The sequence below is a fragment of the Nelumbo nucifera genome, chromosome 1 (genome assembly GCF_055504915.1).
Source record: "Nelumbo nucifera cultivar China Antique chromosome 1, China Antique-T2T, whole genome shotgun sequence".
In the NCBI taxonomy this organism is placed as follows: domain Eukaryota; kingdom Viridiplantae; phylum Streptophyta; class Magnoliopsida; order Proteales; family Nelumbonaceae; genus Nelumbo; species Nelumbo nucifera.
In genome coordinates, this window is record NC_142649.1 from 146,506,777 (window position 1) to 146,528,620 (window position 21,844).

A 21,844-nucleotide genomic window follows, 5' to 3' on the forward strand; every position below is an offset into this window, starting at 1 on the left:
GGTTGAAAACCTCTACTTAATGCCAAACTTGTCACAAATCTGTGTCACCAATGCTGCTGAGAATGTGAGTTCGGAGAAAGTTGACAACATCTTCTTTCTTTACTTCTCGAAGAGGAACCGCTTCAGCCCATTTGGAAAAGTAATCCGTTAATGCTAGGATGAAGAGGTGTTGGCGAGAAGACTTAGGCAAAGGACCAACCACATCAAGTCCCCATGCATCAAATGGCCATGATGCAACTATGGGATGTAGAGGTTCTGGTGGTTGGCGAATAAAATCCCCATGAATTTGGCATGCCTGACATTTTTTGGCATATTCAATTGAGTCTTGTACCATTGTTGGCCAATAGAAGCACATTCGCTTAAGGCGATCATGGAGCTTAGGTCCTGATTGATGAGCACCACAAACTCCAGAGTGTGCTTGGTCGAATGCACTTTGGACTTTGTGTCCGTGGATACACCTCATGTAGACATCATTGAAGGAGCGTCTGTAGGGGATGTCATTGTAAAATAGGAAACGAGTTGCTCGACGTCGTATCTCAGCTCTACGCTTAGGATTTTCAGGCAACTTTCCATGCTGCAAATAGTCGATGAAGGGTTGTCTCTAGTCCTCGACATCTATAGTGAATACAGAAGCCACATTGCTTTTTGCTTTATCTCTCCTTCAGGTGACTTAGGGGGCAGAACCCATTTTGCACAAACGGGTATTGTTGTTGCTTCATCACCCGTGAGTTCTAAGACTGCATACTCTGTCTACAATTGGTTGATTATCAATTTCGAATCCCCATAGACTGTGAGGTAGTGAATTCCCAAGTCAAGAGCCATTTCTAAGCCAGTGATTAAAGCTTGGTACTCTACCATGTTGTTAGAGCAAAGCTCAGTTAAGACAAATGAGTATGTGAGGATTTTTCTTTGTGGCGAGACAAATACAACACCGACACCCGCACCATCTTTGCGTGCTGCTCCATCAAAAAACATCAATCATGCTGGTAAGATGTCTATGTAGAAAACCTCTTCATCAGGAAGGTTTTCGAAGAGTTCCCAATCTGCTAGAATAGGGTGATCTCCAAGGAAGTCTGCCAGTGCCTGTCCTTTCACAACCTTCTGTCAGACATAGGTGATGCCAAATTCTGACAAGAGGAGAGCCCATTTATCAAATCTCCTTGAAAGTATAGGTCGTGTCATGATGTACTTGAGGGGGTCTGCCCTTGAGATGAGGTGGACATTATTTGCCAATATGTAATGCCGTAACTTCTTTGTGGCAAAGGTGAGAGCAAGACAAGTCTTCTCTATGAGTGAGTAGTTCAACTCAGCACCTATTAGTGTCTGACTGAGGTAGTAGAGTGCATTCTCTTTTCCTCCTCATTGACTTGTGCCAACAAGGCTCCCAATGATTACTCTTGTGTAGCGATGCATAAAATGAACGACTTCTCAGGGATTGGTGTGACAAGTACTGGAGGTTTGAGAAGGTATTGCTTTATGCTTTCTAAGGCATTTTTGCAAGCCTTATCCCACTCAAATGGGATCCTTTTTCATCAGTTTGTTGAACGGTTGACAACGTCCTACCAGGTTGGAGATGAACTATTGAATGTAAGTCAGTCGTCCTTGGAGACTCTTCAACTCTTGTAGGTTCCGCAGCTCTGGCATGTTTTGGATGGCGTCAATCAGTGATTGATTAATTTCAATCCCCCGATGGCGAACAATGAACCCGAGGAACTTGCTTGAGGTGACTCCAAATGCACACTTGAGAGGGTTCGCCTTTAGTTGATACCTCCTTAGCCTATTGAAGATGTTACGCAGATCATCGAGATGGTCTTCTCTCTTCTTAGACTTAACAACCAAGTCATCGCCGTAGCACTTGACCTTCTTGGGAAGAATGTCATCGAAGATCCGCTACATCGCGCGCTGGTACGTAGCACCGGCATTCTTAAGCCCGAAAGGCATCACTTTGTAATAGTAGATCCCCTTTGGTGTTCGGACGGCCGTGAGCTCTTCATCCTTAGGTGCCATGATAATTTGGTTGTATCTAGATGAACCGTCCATGAAGGATAATGCATCATGGCCTGTAATTGCATCTACCATGAGTTCAGTGATAGGCAAAGGAAAGTCGTCTTTTGGACAAACTTGATTTAGGTCTCGGAAGTCAACACAGACTTGAATTTGACTATTCTTCTTCCTCATAGGGACAATGTTTGCAATCCAAGTTGGATACTTCACCTCCCGAATGAAACCATCTTCAATGAGCTTGTTGATTTCTGCTTCAATTTGTGGAATCAACTCGGGTGAGAATCGATGTTGTGCTTGCTTGATTGGTCGTACCCCGTGCCTAATAGAGAGGTGGTGGACAACAGCCTTTGGGTCTAACTTGGGCATCTCCTTGTATGTCCAAGCAAAGACATCCTTATGCTCCTGAAGTAGTTTAAAGTATTTGGCTTCTTTTTCAGGGCTAAGGAGTGCACTGATGTAGATAGGTCTAGGTTCCTCTTCAATGCCAAGGTTCAACTGCTTCAGGTCATCCACTGTTGCTTGGCCTCCTTTTTCAAAGGTAGGTGGAACAGGTTCAAGTTCTTCGTATGAAGAAGTGCTTGATAGTTATTCGTCATCTTTCTCCTCAATAGTGATGTGATTAACCGAGACAATGTCTTCATCCTCAGTTAGTCCTTCACTTTGTTCTTCTATGTCTTGTCCTAGTTAAAAGTTGAACTTTGATTGAGAAGATGATGGAGATGTGATGACAATAGTCTATTGTCTAATTATCAATGTCTCATTAGAGGAAACTTCCAAGTTCATCACCCTCTTCATACGAGAAGGAACAACACTCCGAGGCTCTAACTTTTCCTTTGTAGAAATGGTTCATTGTAGGCTGACTTTGTTGTCGGTCCTTTTTTTCATATGGGCACCCTTGGACCTATGCGGGAGAGTACTGAAGTCCTTTGTGGTTGAGCAGATGATGTTGGAACAGCATCTTGTCTTTCGAGCCTGTTGAACACTGATTGTCTTTCTCTCGGTTCTCCTAGCCGGTCGAAGATTGAACTCCATTGTGTATGCTTCTTTCCTTCTTGTCCACCACTTCTACGGTGATGTGGTTGGATGGCGCCTTCCTCTGTAAAATTTGAGTTGGTGGATTTCGATGGTATCCTAAGCCAACATTTTGCTGAGGGATGTGAGACCCTCCACTTTGTAAAGCTCTTTGTGTCTTTGTTAGGCCATAGGCTTGTCCACTTGTAAGGATTGGCTCAAGGTTCCCTAACTGAACTAAAAATAGGCCAAAAAGAAAAGAAATGTTAGGGACTTGAATACAAGCATTGGCCCAATTTAATGACTTCAACTTTTATGTTAGAGGTGATGTCTGAATCTGTGTAAATCTTATATGCATATACAAACATCTTGATTTTGGCAACAACCAACAAGTTTTGTTGTTTGAGTTTTAGTAATCATTTAAAAAAAGTTGTATTATTCTAAAACATTAGAAACATGTATTCTATTCATTGTTTTTGAACTGTCATTGACCCAAACAGTCGGACCATTCAGCTTAGGAACTCTCCAAGCAATTGGTTATGTTTTATCCCAAATTTGGTCTCTGACCAAAAACTATTGAATTGATCAATGACATACTGATCCAGGTGGTCAAACCGCTAACCTATTCGACCTGTTTAATATTTTTTACCATTTTTCATTTTAATTATTTTTTATTTTTCATTGAATAGGCTATTTATTCTTTTGAACCAGACAGTCAAACTGTCGACCCAAAAACTAGTGGCCATAATGGTTTTAGTTTACAATGAGTTTTTAAAACCTTGATTCCATTTGCCTTCTCTGTCTCATGCACATCGGACATTTCATAACAAGTTTAAAATGCTTGAGCATCCGATTATGTTATTATTGGAAACAATGAAATGAAACTACAAACTTAGGCCTTACATCTAGCCATAACAACTAAGAAAGTGATGACAATGCAACAGGTCCATTTATAGTAGATTCATTATGAAACATAATGTTATTTGTCTTTTACAGAGATTGGTTTAGACTTCGTCTAATTGTACATTGTACAATTCGAATTCGGATCTCCTACACATTCGTGCCTCTAGAACTTCCTGAACATCAAATCAGAATGTGTCATGTCAGCATCCTTTCATGCTTAAATCTCACATGTGCGAGTGGGGGTAGCAACGTTTTAAACTTCCTTCCATCATGTTTTTAATATATTAAAACTTATATTAAAATTCTAAAACAAATAAAAAACAGAAGTTAGGGTTTCTTCTTCATACTTCGTTCAAATAAAAAATAAGAATTTATAGAATTGAATATCACTAAGAAGAAAAAACCACTAATAAGAGTTTTGACTTCTAAGAATTGAATGCCTAAGACTGAGACAATTCCCTAAATTTTACACGATTATCAACTGGGATCAACAATTGAGGTAAGGTATTGAGTGGATCAGAAAATTAGGAGCAATACATATGCTCTGTATTTCATTGATCCCACGATTATCAACTGGGATCAACAATTGAGGTAAGGTATTGAGTGGAATAGAAAATTAGGAGCAATGACATATGCTCTGTATTTCATTGATCCCAGTTGGTGTTTGATTTACTTAACAACATCGAGTGAGATATGAGAGAGAATTATCTCAGCCAGGCGTTTGATTATCTAAACCCTTAAGGCGATGGAAATCCAGAAGAAAAAAAAAACAATTGAAACAAAAAGCTTATTTGAGTTTCAAATCTTATGAAAATCGGTGGTTATTGAATGATTCTCTATAAGGATGAATGTACAGGAAATCCTGTGATCCCAGTTGAGGTTTGGTTGATAGTTGATACTTAATAGCAGAGTGAAAGATATGAGAGAAAGTCATTCTAGTTAGGCGTTCGGTCCTTTGAACCCTTATTCCTTTTTTTCTTCTAGGCCCCCCGTTTGCTTTTCGGTATGTTATTTACCTCGGTAAATGCAGTTATTTGGGTAAGTTTTTCTTGGGAAACACTTACTTAGGCAAGTGTATTTTACCCATGTTCTTTTATTTCCCAAGTAAAAGAAAATGACCATTTTAGCCATAAAAATCCATTATTAAATGACCATTTTACCTGGGTAAGTGTTGGAATCTTTCCCCTTAGGTGGAAAAGTTATTTACTCACCTAAGAGATGGGTATCACTTACCCAAGAAAATAATGGAAACCAAAATCCCATTAATCTGAAAAAAGAAACATGGTATATTTCCCCCCAGGGAAAATAAACTTTCCTTGGTCCCTATATTAATCTAAAAAAAGAACATGATATTCTTGGTTAATGGGAACCAAAATCCCATTGACCAACTATCTTCTCTCTCAAAATCCAAAAAAGGAACGCCCCCTAATGTTATTTGGTTTCTTCATTGGAGAAAGATTTAAATAAAATAGGAAGAAGAAACCCTTCTAACCCCTGTTTTTTATTTGCTTTAGAATTTTATAAAATTTAATATATTAAAAATAGGATGGGAGAACAATTATAAAATATATTACACCCACTTTCACATGAGAAATTTAAGCATGAGAGAGTGCTCATATAGGACTCTTTGATTTGATGTATGAGGAGCTCTTGGTCGGATGTGAAGAGATCTGGACTCGTACAATTCAGCCATTTGTAACTGGACAAAATTTTGGACATCACTCCTTATGTCATCCTTTGCCGTATCTCATCCTTTTCACTTTTTTGAATCAGTTGGGCTACGTTTCTAGATTGAGTTTCGATAAAATTTGGCATGAGTGGATGAGATTTTTTCTTCATTTTCTAGATTGGGCTACGTTTCTAAATGACAATTGGCTGATGGGAATTTACATCGGAATTTCTTTGTTCACAATTGGCAATTGACGTGTAAAGCTGTTTTTTTTTGAAAAGGATAAAGTATGATTTATAAAATGAAGAAAAAAAAATAAAGAAGGTATACAAGGAGTATACGCTGGGAGATCCTACAACTCCTCCAAAAAGGGAGAGAGCACAACCCACAAAATGCAAATACAGGCTCCTGTCATTGGCAGTGCAAATGATTTAAGTGTAAATTATGAGTTATTTAGGTTTTAAACTTTAGTTTATTTTGTTTGGTTGCAGTACAAATGTAGTAAATTAAGATATGAAGCAGAATAAAGTAAACCCAAAATAAAATTAAACAAGAATTTGTATTTTTTAGATTAGCACTTCTATGCATTTGTACTATTATAAATAAAATTGCAGTGCAACCATACACAGCCTTACTCTCATTTTGAATGTACATGTATTGGAATTTGTGTTTTGTTGTCATGTTTAATGCACAAATGCATCGTTCCTAAACAGCTACAAAACTAAATTAGGGTGCATATATGAAACGGACTAGTGTTTGGACTCTTCGCAAACAGACCCTAAAACTCAAACAAAAAGCGTGCTCTTTAATTTCTAGTTTGAAGAACATCTTTTTTTTTTTAAGTCATACAATGTGTCTCATAATCTTTCATAAATCATACAATATATGCATTCCAACTTTTCTTTTATTTAAAAGGAAAAATCATTTTGGTGGTTTTAAAAACATGAATTGTTTTTTTAAAACCCAACTTGTTTTTGCTTCTCAAAACAAAAACATGGTTAGGTATGAGAACATACAACATAGACTTTGTAAGGTGGCTACGAGCCGAGCTTTTTACGAATTATTTGAGCTCAGCTCATAAAAAACTTGATTCGGCTTGATCTAAACTAAACCTGTTCATGGGCCGGGTAGCCCGATGGCCCGACCCGTACCTCGGTCGGGCTTGGTCATGTAATTAGGCCCGCGGGCCTGTCCTCGGGGCTAACACAGTAAGCCTGACTATGTTTCGGGCCGGGTTCGGGATTTGTCAAAAAAGCCCGGCCTGATTTAGTATTATATATTTTATAAAATATATAAATAATATAATATTTATTAAAGTATATATTTATAATTTAGTATATAATATTTTTTATTCTTTTCTTTATACTCTCTCTCTCTCTATTCACCCGCTAACAATATGGGCTAAATTTTGGCCTCAGGCCCAGGCTCGAGCTTCGGGCTTTTTATGAGAGCCAGGCTTGGGGCCAAGTTGTAGCCCCGATGGTCGGACCGGGATTGTGCTCGGGCCTTAGAAAATTCTGTTAATACAGAATAAAAGCCCGCCCCGAGTTCGGCCTAGCCCGACCCATAAACAGGTCTAATCTAAACTGAGCTTCGAGCCTAAGGCTAAGACTCATCCTGTTCCTACCACACGAAAAAACAAGGAGGACTTATTTTGCATTGCCTTTTTGGTTTCTTAGATATTCTGTTAGTTTCTTAAGCTTGCATGCATATATACATAAGTTCATAGGCATGTTCCTCTAGTTTGCTGAATTTAATGAGTCTAAGTAAGATGCCAAATGCTAGGTGGGATGAATTTGCAAGTCATTGAGATTAGTACAACTCAGCTAGAACCTGGTGGTTTCTATGCAGCTAATGTAACTTGTCCTCTGAAAATAGCCATAATCTGATGTTTTTGGAACATGTTTTGATTTTTAAGTGGCAATTCATTTACATGCAGCACAAATGTTGAATTGAAAAGAAAAATAATATTTCTGCATTTTTGTTCTTACTAGTAGTACTTATGGTTGTCAAGGTGTCTAGGCAACACGGAATAAGGTGTTTTTCTTGGGTTTGTTTTATGCCTAATCATGGTGATTTTAGTCTGTATTATTCAAAGCATATCCTGATATGTCTCTTAGAATTGTCTTTTTGATACATTTTGTGTTTTCGATACTTTAAACCTTGATTCCATGAGAAAAGATAATAAAACTCAGAACATCATTTATTGCACAATACATGTAACATTACTTCAATATCAACCTTTTGGTTCAACCATTGTCTTTCCATGACAAAAATAAAATAGTCAAAATTTGATTGGTCCCATACCTCTTAATTTATAACCTACTTGGATCTCACTCAAGGCTTTTTCCTATATGTATGTTGATGTTGTTCAATCCAAGGTATCCCGAACTAAGGTCACAGTCAAATAATCTTGCCAACTGGTGAGGCCAAGGTGGAAGGACGAAGCCATGCAGTAAGATCTGAAACAAGAAGTGATAAGAGGCCCGACTTTTTATTCCCTGGGTAGACACTTTGATGTTCAAGTCAATAAGAAGAATAGGTGGTCGGGTCGAGCAATTAAGAGAAACTTATTGGTCGGAGCAGAGGCAAAGTAACAGTGTGAAGGCTGGAGAGTCCAAAGTCCCTTACCTTGAGCAGAGGTTACCTACTTATAGCTGAAGATCTGTGTTTGATTCGGATGAGCCTTCTAGGGTTGTCGGGATGAGGTTGCCCGCCGAGGTCTTCGGGATCAGACCTAATCCCCGAAAAAGTTGCCCTCCTTATCTATATGGGGTTCTCCTTTCTTGGTCGCACTTATCCATCTTACGTGGTGTCGACATGGCCAAAGAGATAAGACGGCCGCGGAGGTGACACATGGCACCTAGGGCCAATTCAACCATAACCCAAACACCACTCCCCTAGTTCCGAAGGCAAGGAGTGTGGTGATCGGCCATGGTGTGGCATGGAAGAGCTCTAAAGTCTTTGGCTGAGGAACTCCTTAAGTGTATTTCTCTGATCTGAATGACCCGGGGTGCAATCGGTTTTGGGTGAGTTGGGTAGTGCGGAGCTCGTACCGTTTTTGAGACAAGTCAGTGGAAGCGTCATTTCGTCTCCCAAGAGCATGCGCGTGCGTAGGGCGGTGGAGTCGTTTCGTCTTCCTGAGCTATCAGAGGGCGGCGCCTGATCTACGTTATTGGTTTGCCTTGATCTGGATCACTGGGATCGATTGAGTGCACCTCATAAAGCATCGCAACATGTCCATTAACAGGATGCTACTTCAAGACACAACCTCAACATTGTTTAGGTAACTAAGGATCAAAGTATTGGTATCGAGTATCGTATTGGATAAGTTGGATACGGATATGAATACGGATATGGATATGGATATACGCATAGATACGAACAAAAGATATAAAAATTATTGGATACGCTAGCGAAATGCATACAAATCACATAAATACATTAATCATACTAAACCAAAAGTTGAATTATCTATGAATAAGATATAAACACATGAAAAATGCATACTTTAATAGGTTATATGAAGAGAAATATAAAAATAAACAATACCGGGACTCTAGAACATTCAAACATTGTACAATAATTATCACTCTTTCAATTTTATAATTATAATTTTCAATATTTATTAATTTTTGGGAATATTTATTAATTTAGTATTTTACTTAAATAACAACTATTTTTTAAATAATAAATATGCTTTCATTTTTAAAACAAATTATATTTATTTTTTAGTTTTTATTATTTTTTTTGGAAAAATTAAATCTTAAATTATTCATTTCAGTTTTTATAATTATAATTTTTTGTTTTCCATTATTTATCTAGTATCTTTATATAATAACTCTATTTTTTCAAATAATAACTATGTTCTCATTTTTAACATATAATTATGTGTAAAATAAAATATATAAATCAGCTAAGGTAGATGAAATATATTATTTTTATAATATTTAGTTTTTATTAAATTTTTTGGAAAAATTAAATCTTAAATTATTTATTTCAATTTTCACATTACTATTTTTTAACTTGTATTAAAGATAAAAAACAATCCAAAAGTACTCAATGTATAATTTGACCAAATTAGACACAGATTCACCTCCTATCAGTTGCCAATGTTTTCCTTCATGGGTCCCATTCTTATGGTCTTATCTGTTAGGAATTATTTATTAATTTCTTCACTTGCAAAAGTATCCCCATGGGCATGATTGACGTGGTCGGTTGATCCTTGAAAAGGGGATCAACACTCACCACATAACAGACAAGTCTATGTGAACAGAACCAATTGGTTTTCAAACCCATAACCAAAAACTCACAGATACGAAGAATGTAAATATAGGTGTATATATTGCAAGTATGAAAGTTTATTTAAGATTATGTTTCGTTTGAAGGAAAAGGTAGAAAACCACATTTTTTTTACTTTTTTCTATTTTTTCTTAAAACCAAACACAACCTAAATGAAAAACCGCAATTAATGAAAAGATAAAAAGAGAAAGAAAAGAAGTTTAGGCTCAGTTTGGAAGGAATATATATACGAATATGTAGAACGAAAAACCTTAAATTTCGTATTATTTTATAGATATTTGCACTATACAAAGTTGTATTTATACTCATTCCATATTTGCCTTAAGAATAAAACAACATCTAAGTGCCGCCAGTGTAATAATTCAGAATGATAATTGATGAGGGCGGATTTGGCCCTCCAATGACATTATGACACATGGTACCTCATGACAAATAGGTGCAATCCGGCACATCACAGGCAGTTCGCAACCAAGCAGCCCGATATTTCACAGGCAGCCCGGCACCAAGCAGCTCGGCACCTCACAGGCAGCTCGCCACCAAGCAGCCCAGCACCTCACAGGCAGCTCGCCACCAAGCAGCCCAGCACTTCACAGGCAGCTCGCCACTAGGCAGTTCGCCACCAAGCAGCTCGACACTTCACAGGTAGCTCGCCACCAAGCAGCTCGGCACCTCATAAGTAGCTCGCCACTAGGCAGCTCTCCACCATGCAGCCTAGCACCTTACGGGCATGTCTCCACTAGGCAGCTCGCCACCGTGCAGCCTGGCACCTTATAGACAGCTCGCTTCCCAGTCAGACCGACCGTTGCGTGGTAATTCCAAGGATCTCACCATCGTACCCCGCGTCTTACGGGATCGTACCTTGTAATGGCTATATTAGCTCACCCACTCCCCGATTCAGGCGGAAATGGGAAACCTTACCGGTTGGTGGCATTATCCCCAACTAACACGAAAACAGATCCCGTCACAGCGGGGATCCAGGAACTACTCCACCAAACCCGCGAGGAATCTAGTATATAAAGACCTCACCCCCCCAGGGGCAAAGGTATGCGTGATCTTTGTTCTCTAGCTCTCTCACAATCTATTATCATCTTCAAGCTCGCAAGTAAGTGCTAAATTAAGCATTGGAGCGACCCCACTGAATAAACAACCCTGGGTTCTCTGATTCATCTCTTGCAGGTCCATCTAGCCCGTCGTTACTGAAAGCCAAATCATCTCTTAGAGGGAACAACCGGATTGCATTACATCAATAATCACGCAAGCAGGCCAGTTATTCAACTCCCCACAATACAGTAAGAATTCTTCTCTCCCTCTGTTCCAAAATCTTTTTTTCTTTTATTACATGTTGGACGGAGAAGGAAAATAATCAATTGTAAACTAACAAACAGCAGGAGAAGGCAAAGAAAATCCGGAATTGAAACTAGCTCAAATTTCAATCCACATCAATCAAACTCTCCCACCCGTAAACAGAAAACAACAAATAGAATAGCCCTCCTTCCTTCCCTTTCACCCAACTTATATAGGGGGTAGTTGAGTGCAAATGTGCAATATTTACATAAAAAAAAGTGAAAAAAACTGCTAAACGAGACTCATCTCGAGAGGTGTGGTGAGGATCAACACTCACCACAGAAAAATGAAATTTAGAAAAAAGAAAGAGCAGCAATTGAATTGGCTATGTTAGGAGATAGGACCACCGTTCCAAAGTGTGCTTATTTTGGTTGGTGTAGCTTTCTTGCTCCTTGTGTAACTCAATTAGGGTAAAATGTGCCTATGATGGCAAATTTTCAGGCTTGTTTCTAAAAAAAAAAAATAGGGTAATATGGCTCTCCACGGGATATTTTCATTTTTGGAAACCCAAGTTTGTGTTTGTAGCATGGTTTTCAAAATTGGATTGAACTGGACAGTCGGATCTGAAAAACTGAGAACCGATAAAGTGATCGGTTCCGTTTTTCTCTAAAACTGGATTTTTGTCAAAAATATTGATTTGGTCAACAAATCATTGACCCCGAGCGGTTGAACCGTTTGAATCATTCAATAATTTTGACCATTTTTTATTTTTTATTTTTTTATCAAAACGGATCGACCATTCGACTCATGAACTGGACCCTTGACCGGTTCATTGTCCAAATTGATTTTTAAAACCTTGGTTTGTAGTAAAGTGGTAAGTGTTGCCAACTATTTGGAAGAGATTAGAGAGCACTCGATAGAATTCAGGCAAAAATGTTGAAAATCAATCAGATCTAAAAGCCTAACTAAAGAGTGGGTGAGGGAAAGGAGGAAATCAATAAGCCATGGCTGCTGCAAGAGCAACATCCACGAAGACAACTATATATGTATCAACGTTTATGAAACAGTTCTACTTAATACATTTTTATAAAATAATTAAGATAATATTGTGTGTAATGTAATCTTTGAATCATTATTTCATAATGGAGCATGGATTCTCATGTTTCATACTTCACCTGACGTTATCATGGCAGATGACCATGAATTTAACCTTGGTTTTTATCAACTGTTTCTTGGTATCTTTTTTCTTTTGTTATTTACATATAAATGTTGATTTATTTCTGTTTTTATTTACATTTGTGATGCTTAATTTGCTGTCTCTAGCAACTTATATCTTATACTTTTTGCTACATTTAAGTTTTTAATTAAATACCCATTCATGTACAAATATCTTTGTAGTATCTTTTGGTCAAATAGTGGTATTTTAATAATATTCTATTGCTTTTTTATTCTATATCTCCTTGTAAAATCTGAAGTGTAATTCTTTTTCGTTCCTTATTCAGGTCTTTATACTATACTTGTTGGAGGCATTGAACTCTGAACAATTTATCATCTTGTTATTTGGGTATTGGCAAATGTTTGACTTTTAAATCTTTACCATTTTACTTAAACATGTGCTTTGATAGCTTATTTATGCCCTTTTATTGTTAACTTTGATAGCTTTTTTATGGTTTTCTATGTAAATTTATTTATTATTGTTTTCATCTTTTGTGCAGGTATTCATCTTCCTTGGATTTTGGGAGAAGTTTTTGTAAATCAAGTATTTTGAATTTTGAGAATTGATGATGGAATTTGTATTAAAGGGTTTATCAATTTGAAACTAAGATATATTTGTGATTCAAATGTTTTGAATGTAGAATGAACTTTTAAATTTTATTTCTAATTGATGTTTTAATTTTTGTATTTCATTTCAATTTAGATAAATGTAGAGAAAACAAGTTATTTGAAGCAAATTAGAAATAATTGAAAATAATTATAGGTTATATGAAAAAAATATAGAATTAGCGGCAATCACAGCTACCACTATATATAACCTTTGCAAAAAATCAAAGAGAATTTGTGGTAGTCATGACTGTGGTTAAACAAAATATGCCAAGAAAAGCGCACCAAACTTATATAGCGGCAGTCGATTCATCCCTTTACCGGGACTACTTAAAGATAAAATTGTCACTTGGAAGTTGGTCTTTAGTGGAAGTTTACGACTACCGCTAAATGCCCCCTAATTTTAGCGGCAATTTTTTTTACCGACAATGCAAAAACTGACGTTAGATCTACTAGGGGCACCTGTTTTAACGGCATTTTTTAACTGCCAATAAAGCTTCTAGCGGCAGTTTTGGGGACCTTTAGCCGCAATCTTGACTGCGCTAAAAGTCATTTTTTCCTACGGTACCCATTCAAGTGGCCTTTTTGACAATTTTCAAAGTATTAAACTACTTAGTTAATTAATGATAACATAATTAAGCCTTTAATCACATAATTCTTCAATTAGTTCATTGCAAAAATAATTAAGTTTTAATTCAATTTATTGCATTGACTTGCTAAAAGTCATTACGTCAATTGAATTAAATTAAATTAATTATCTAAGATTAATTAATTTGTTAACTTTATATATGCCTAACGTGTACATGGTTATTTAGTCAATTACTTTTATTTAGTTAACTTATTTTTATTAATTAAAGTAGGAAATTTAAAATTAAGTTTTTTATTTACATTAATTAAATTAACAAATTTAGTTAACTTAGAAAATGATTATATAATTAAAAATATTAATTAAATCATAATAATTATATAATTAATTAACTAATTATAACTTAATTACTAAAGCATATTTAATTTGTTAACTAATTAATTAACATAATAAATTAGTTAACTAATTAATTAACATAATAAATTAGTTAACTAATTAAGTTAATAATGTAATAAAAATTGTAGATAAAAAATAATATAAATTAACAAAAAATATTTTAATAATTTGTTTATCAATACAAGTTTTTGTTTAAAAATAAATTATTACAAATTAATACATGTTTATTAACAAAACAACAAAAAAGTAAGAAAATTTTAGTTTCAAAATTAAATCTTGTAATTTGATATCCATTTGAAATTCATTAAGAATAAAACGATACATGTTTATTAACAAAACAACAAAAAAGTAAGAAAATTTTAGTTTCAAAATTAAATCTTGTAATTTGATATCCATTTGAAATTCATTAAGAATAAAACGATACTAAAAATTTGTTGATAAAATTAAAAAGTTAACAATATTATTAGTTTTAAACTTAATTATTATAAATTTAAAATCCCCTAACCCCTTTAAAAGTAACAAAAATAAATACTAAATTAAAATATAATAAAAACTAAAACAATTTATAAAAAATAAAAACTAATACAATTAAGAATGTTACAATGCTCCTTAGGGATGTATCTTGGGTGGGTTGGGTCAGGTTAAAGATTAACCCAAACCCAACCCTAAGTTTCAAACCTCAAGTTCAGGCTTGGCCTGATTCAAGGTTAGCCCCAAGCTTACCAATTTAGGCCTAACCCGAGCTTAATCCAACATTTCAGGCTAGGCTTGGGCTTGAACGTGTTGATCTGTATAGCCCAATTTCTAGGTAGAATAGATTGATAACATGTAAATATGTATTATATCATAAAATGTTGAACAGGCTCAATCCAAGCCCAACCTTTGTTTAAGTTAAGATTGTTTATTTGACCTAAACCAAACTTGAATTTTAAAAACTCAAGTCCAACCTGTGTAAAAACTTTGGTTGAGCTAGATTGTGATCGGGTTAGGTCCACCCGAGTATTTGGCTACTTTTGCCTAGAGATATAAAACGGGTTGTCCCTCCCCTGGGATATTTTGGAGGGTCAGCCTAGCACGACCAATGGCTTGAACCCGCATGGGCCTGTGCCATGGGCTAGACTAGTATGTGGGTTGAGCCTTGAATTAGGCCTGGGCATGAACCGGGCCAAAGCTATGTATAGAATTATTTATATATACAATAATTAAATAAAATAATATATATAACAAAATTAAAAACAATTATTTATTATATATATATAGGTTCCACCCACTGTATCGTACCATACTAACCCACGGACCTAAAACCCCCAACACAGCATGTCGCACATAATCGTGCCGTACCTGATACGGCCCCCGGCACGCCCCGATTTACACAATTACACCTATTCTTTTAACAAAGCCTCGCGAGGAACCTTCATGGCACGCGGTGGGACCCAGTAGTGATGACGATGCTTTACCAACACAATACATGATGACGGACGTGCGGTCTCAAATCTCAATATCATGGTTTTTCCAAATTTCTGCATACTAACTGGCATTATAAGAGTACCACACACAGAAGCCCAAATAATGAGGTCAGCCAAGAGTTAGCTACTCTCTTTTACGGTCATGGCCAATCCCATCTCTCTTCCCCTCCAACAGAGAATCCCTCGCAAGAACATTCTGCAGAGAGTCAAAGATCTCATCATCTTCTTACTCTTGCTTTCCCTCCTCCTATATCGGTTTCTAACGCTCAGAAACCATGGAGTCCCTTGGCTTCTTGCTTTCCTCTGTGAGTCTTGGTTTACCTTCATCTGGGTCCTTAATATGAACATCAAATGGAATCAATTCGAATACAGAACTTATCCTGAGCGCCTCTTACAAAGGTACTAAGTAATATTTCAATAATTTCATTTATATTTATCATTTCATCATTACTAAAGTGTGCAGGCAGGAGCAGGTTAGTACTTAGAACTTAGTAGTATGTTATGTTTTTGCTTTGGCTGAGACCTGAGAGCTAAAGCTAAGCCACTCTTCTTGCTGCAACGAACTAATATCTATGTCATGCCTCAATAGGGGCGTTGAGCTTCTTCCTCCGGTAGATATTTTTGTTACAACAGCAGATCCTGTGCTCGAACCGCCTATCATCACTGTAAACACTGTACTCTCCTTGTTGGCTCTCGATTACCCAGCTAACAAGCTTGCCTGCTATATCTCGGATGATGGTGCGTCTCCACTCACCTTCTTTGCTCTCGTTGAAGCATCTAAGTTTGCCAAGCTCTGGGTTCCTTTCTGTAAGAAGTATGACATTCGAGTACGAGCCCCTTCTGTATATTTTTCCGGCAAGCCTGAGGCATCACCGGTTGATCTTTCATCAGATTTCGGGGGCGACTGGAAGAGGATGAAGGTATGTGTGTATCACCACTTCACACAGCAGCACCATGAATGTTTCGATTAAGTTTTTTTTTTTTTTTTGTGGATTCTGTTTTTATTTGATTTATTTTATTTTATTTTAAAGGATGATTATTATCCTTTTGAGTCGACTGAGGTTGCGTGATCTTCATGGATACTGCTAAGTGCTAACAGTAATCTTTCAATCAAGGTTCTAATGGAACCATTTTAGGTCGGGTTGGGTTGGGTTTTATACTTTTATCAAAAAAAAAAGTTTGGGTTGGGTCAAAAATCTCTCTCGGGTCAAGAATTATAACCACAAGACATTTCTGCCACACATGGCTGTGGTGCCTAGTGGGCGTAGGTGTGGGTAGAGTTCTTGTGTGCAGGAGATCCATTGCTCCAAAATCTGCAGGTTTATACTTTTCTAACTTTGATCCATTAACCCGATTTTCAATCAAATCCGAAACGCTTTCAGGTTTTTGGCAAACCTGGCTAATGATGTTGCACTTGCATCTTTAATTTCAGCAAACGGTGTATAAAGGGGTCAAATGGGATAAGCAAAAGGAAAAAAAAAGGCTGTCTGTTAAGAGAACAAATTAACGTGGTTTTTATCTTCACATGTGTAGATTGAATATGAACAACTTAAGCAAAGAATTGAAGAGGTAGTTGAAAGCCCCATTCCATGCGATCTAGCAGGGGAATTTGCAGCTTTCTCTAAAATAGATCGCAGAAACCATCCAAGCATAGTGAAGGTAAATCTTTTTATGTATGTTCTCCTGTGGTCATCAAATTCTGTAGTAAATTATATATTCTTGAGATATATATATAGGTGGCCCTTACCTGGTAGATCGTTTATAGGTTATATGGGAGAATAAGGGAAATCTTCCGGATGGGTTACCACATCTCGTTTATGTATCCAGAGAGAAGCGGCCAAAGCATCCTCATCACAACAAAGCAGGAGCTATGAATGTATTGGTAAGATGAAATAAGTTGGATCTCCCTCTCAAGATGAATAGCCAAAGGACCTTGACGCACGTTTAAACATAAAATTAATAAGAAATTTATTCATCTGGTGAATTGTTTTGGTTTTATATTTGTTGCCCAATAATTTGGATTTTAAGAAACAGAGCTTGATTAATCCTTAATTGCTAGAAATCTAGCTAGGATGATCCTGAATTCCTGATCGAGGTGCATAAATAATTCTTTCGGATATGGGTTTCTTTAGCCATCTTACTTACATATATATGAGCAGACTAGAGTATCGGGAGTCATGACGAACTCCCCTTTCATGCTGAACGTCGACTGTGACATGTTCGCCAACGACCCCCAGACTGTTCTTCATGCAGTCTGCCTACTGTTCGGTTTCCAACAAGAAAAAGAAAGTGCATACGTTCAGTTTCCGCAGGCGTTCTATGGTACCTTAAAGGATGACCCATTTGGAAATCAACTCGTAGTCTTACAAGAAGTGAGTAACTAAATTTCAACTTCAACCTTCCTAATTACCTGAACTAACATAACAACAAGCTCAGCTGAAAACGCATTTGTTAATTTCTCATTACTTAATTGATCTATCGCTGGAAATTGCTCTAAATACGTACATTGTTATATATGCTTGTGACATGCATGCATGCATGCATGCAGTTTGCTGGGCGTGGAATAGCAGGAATCCAAGGACCACTCTATGCTGGAACAGGATGCTTTCATAGAAGAAAAGTAATATATGGACTATCACCGGATGAAGCAGACATTAACCTAGGAAGAAAGCTTAGTCGTCTATTATTGAATGGTAGAAAAGAAGCCCTCCCATCCCGTTTTCATCTATGAAAACCATTTTCTTTTGTGTCATTATTTGGACATTTCGATCGTTTTGGTAGAGAAATCACTCAAGGCAAACTTTGGGAATTCAGTGGAATTCATGAAGTCGGCATCTGAGATACTGGCGGGGGTCAAAGAAAAGATGGATGATCCTCCAGCACTCGATGATTCGACCACACTTGAGGCAGCAATTCAAGTTGCTAGTTGCGGCTATGAGCGTGACACCTACTGGGGCACAAAGGTGAACCAACGGCACGCCAAAGACATCCTCACTAGACACTAGACAGTATGAAAATTAATGTGAACGGTGGTAGTCCTCTCTTTTGTTTTGTTTTGTTTTATGCAGGTAGGTTGGGTATACGGTTCCACAACTGAAGACGTCCTCACTGGACTCAAAATCCATTCAAAGGGTTGGAACTCCGTCTACATGACGCCGGACCCACCCGCATTCCTGGGCAGCGCACCTTCCGGTGGGCCCGCATGCATGACTCAGCAGAAGAGATGGGCCACCGGTCTTTTCGAGGTTCTCTTCAACAACTATAGTCCCATTCTCCCCTTCAGAACGACAAGACTCATGTTTCGGCAACGTCTAGCCTATCTCTACTTAAACGTGTGGTCTATTCGCTCTGTCCCTGAGCTATGCTACGCACTTCTGCCCTCCTATGCTATCTTCGCCAACAAACAATTCCTGCCCACGGTATACATATATATAGCTCTTTTACTTACTGTCTCAAATTTATATACTACTCAACCAATCAACCATCTCATTTCAACTTTACACTAATTCTATGTTTGGTTTGAAGGAAAAGGTAGAAAAAAAAAAGGAAAAATAGGGTAATCCTTACAAACCTTGTATAAGTTTCCTGTCTTTCTTCTCCTTTTCCTGTTTTTTCCTTCAAATCAAACATAGCCTAATTTCCTAAGATCTAGATTAAAAAATGGATCGGACTTTGGACTAACCCACTCTGGTACCACCCGTCTCATTCTAACAATAACTTGAAGAGGCCATTTGATACTGGCTGAAATGGCTGGACTGAATGATTTATTGCTTTGCTTTTCAGTGGATTACTTATTAATTAGGTTGTTGCAAGCTACTTAATTAATGGCTTAAAGACTTTAAGCTGAAGTTGGGTTGACTATAATGCCTTACAATATTTTGTTAAATAATTATTTTATTTATTAGGTAATTTACTAAAACACCACTATAGGGATTTACTAAAACCTACCTTGTAGTAGTTTGCAATCAATTTACTTAATCAACCTTCCATTAAGTGATTATAGAAAATGATAATTTGCACCCTCATTTCCAATTAAATAAATTTAATTAAAAGAAAATAAAAATACCATTTTGCCCCTAATAAAACACAAGAAACCACTCTATTTGACTCTCTTTGTTTTTTTTTTTTTGTATGAAGAAGTGTTAAGGGTGATTTTGGAATAAACAATCATAGGCTCATGTACATGAGCATTTTTCACTCAGTTACTATTTCTAGATGGCAAAACAAACACCTCTTAGTATAAAGATTGATTAAGTAAATAGGTTACAAACTATAGGGTGTGTTTTAATAAAAATAAAAACTATAGGATGGGTTTAAGTAAATCTATAAAACTATAGCAGGTGTTCTATTAAATGACCCTTATTTATCAAAAGGAAAAACAATAAAACATTTTCACAACTTCAGCCATCATCAAACAGATTCTAACATCTCCAAGAGTAATTGAAATTCCTATACACGTATCATTGAAAACTATTACATGAATGCAGGTCTCTGAAGCAGCATTTTTTCTCCCTGTTGCTCTTTTTATCACCTTCAACCTCTACACTCTATCCGAGTTCCTCCGCTGTGGCCTGACCATCCGTGCTTGGTGGAACAATCAGAGAATGGCGAGGATAATATCTGCAACTGCATGGCTATTTGGTTTATTAGGTGTCATTTTGAAGCTCTTAGGGTTATCAGAGACCACCTTTGAAATTACACGTAAAGACCAGGATACCCCCAACGATAGTGACACAGAGGTCGATGCCGGTGTTTTTACCTTCGACGAGTCACCGATCTTCGTGCCCGGCACGGCCCTTTTGTTGGTGCACATGACTGCACTTGCAGTTGGTTTGCTAAGGGTGCAGTCATGGCTCAATATTAATGGGTCAGCTGGGTATGGGCTAGGAGAGATCATTTGCAGCATATGGGTGGTGCTTTCTTTCTTGCCATTCTTGAAAGGTCTCTTCAGGAAGGGAATCTATGGAATTCCCACCTCTACCATATACAAATCAGCTGCTCTGGCGTTACTGTTCGTGCACTTATCTTTGGGGGCTTCAAAGAACTGAATATTCATACTTTGTGCAATTGCCTACTATTTCTACCCATTATTGAAGCTCCAAGACAACTCAATATATTTGATAAATTATTCATGTATTTCTCAAGGACAATGAAATCAATTATGATATAGTTTAGGAATTTCACGGCAAGGGACCTATTGATTAATCAGAAAATTAAATCATGATTTTGTTTCTTGTTGATACCTACCCATACAGCTCTCTTTCTCCCCGTGGGTTTTGTCAGCTTTCCCATTTTACATCTGATAGGAAGACAATACTTATATATGAACACTTGTGAGTATCCCAACAATAATGTATATGTTTGGCATAGTTATGGTTTATTAAATAAATGTTTGTACTGGATTTGTCTTAAAAAAAATGGTTGGTAAACGTTTTTTTAAATAATTAAGTATCACATAAGTGGAACAGTGAACAAATGCTTAATCGTTGGGAGAAGCATTAAAATGAAACTTCCTCCAACGGTTGGCGTGCATGCACATAAATAAAGATCAACTTTTATCAAAACATATGCCTATAAATGAACATATATGATAGGATAAATGCTGATTTGATGATAACATGACACCATTTATCAAATGAATGGCCATATCAAAAACCACTAATACTTGTTTACATTAGATTTCTGTTTCGGCTACGATCTATTAAACTTCAGTCGGGAATTTCCATCCCGACGAATTCCTTTCCGATGGGTAAATATAAGTTGGTGGGGCCGTGGGGGGAAGCTGGCAGTTGACCTCAAGGCAACGAGTGAAGACATATAAGCTGTTGGTACATCTGATATCTGCATTTGGTAGCTGATGTGTTTATACTAAGTAGATGAAAACAAAGGGCCATCTTTGGAACCAATGCTGTTTCCTTGGAAGTGTTTATTGAGAAAATGGTACTGTTGCATTGGTATGCCATTTAAATCAGAAATTCGTTTTGGGCCTTTATTGCCACATAGGCATTTTTCAGTGCCACATCAACATCCTATCGCTAGCAACAGTAAAAATTTGAGAAAACACCAAATCAGAATGTCATAACACACCTTTTTTTATTTATAAGGTATGGTTTGAGAAAATGTTTTTCTTAAAAATGTGTAACCAGACTTTCTTAGACACTCCGCATTCCCATCCCCATCCCTCCAAAAACCCCTATCCCCATCTTTGTCACCACCCCCACTGGCAGGGATGGGGACCAGAGGGACAAGGGTATCCCCTTCTTTGTCCCAACGGGGATCCCTAGTCATTGTGATTATTTTATGATGTGTTTGATAATGATTCATGAATGTGTTTGATAATTTTCTTTTCTCTTATAGGTTACCCTTTTGGATTTTTTCATGAATGTGTTTGATAATTTTCTT

At 37.0% G+C, this 21,844-nt stretch overlaps 1 protein-coding gene and 1 long non-coding RNA gene across 3 annotated transcripts; both read left to right on the forward strand.

The window, feature by feature from the left end:
• The first annotated feature begins 9,296 nt into the window (after window positions 1–9,296).
• On the forward strand, window positions 9,297–13,080 carry LOC148803959 (uncharacterized). The gene is made up of 4 exons (XR_016080344.1): window positions 9,297–10,931; window positions 11,066–11,178; window positions 12,676–12,737; window positions 12,889–13,080. It is a non-coding gene; the product is annotated as an uncharacterized LOC148803959 (long non-coding RNA).
• Window positions 13,081–15,517: 2,437 nt separating this feature from the next.
• Window positions 15,518–20,860, forward strand: LOC104588296 (cellulose synthase-like protein H1). Of its 2 annotated transcripts, none has more exons than XM_010246165.3 (9): window positions 15,518–15,841; window positions 16,032–16,362; window positions 16,976–17,101; window positions 17,208–17,324; window positions 17,602–17,814; window positions 17,991–18,135; window positions 18,257–18,405; window positions 18,511–18,861; window positions 19,930–20,860. In XM_010246165.3, the coding sequence occupies exons 1-9, from the start codon at window positions 15,585–15,587 to the stop codon at window positions 20,488–20,490; spliced, it is 2,250 nt and encodes a 749-aa protein (XP_010244467.1). In that variant the 5' UTR covers window positions 15,518–15,584; the 3' UTR covers window positions 20,491–20,860. The 2 variants fall into 2 exon arrangements, with proteins under 2 accessions (XP_010244467.1, XP_010244466.1); XM_010246164.3 differs by having other exon boundaries at window positions 15,519–15,841; window positions 18,224–18,405.
• The last annotated feature ends 984 nt before the right edge of the window (window positions 20,861–21,844 follow it).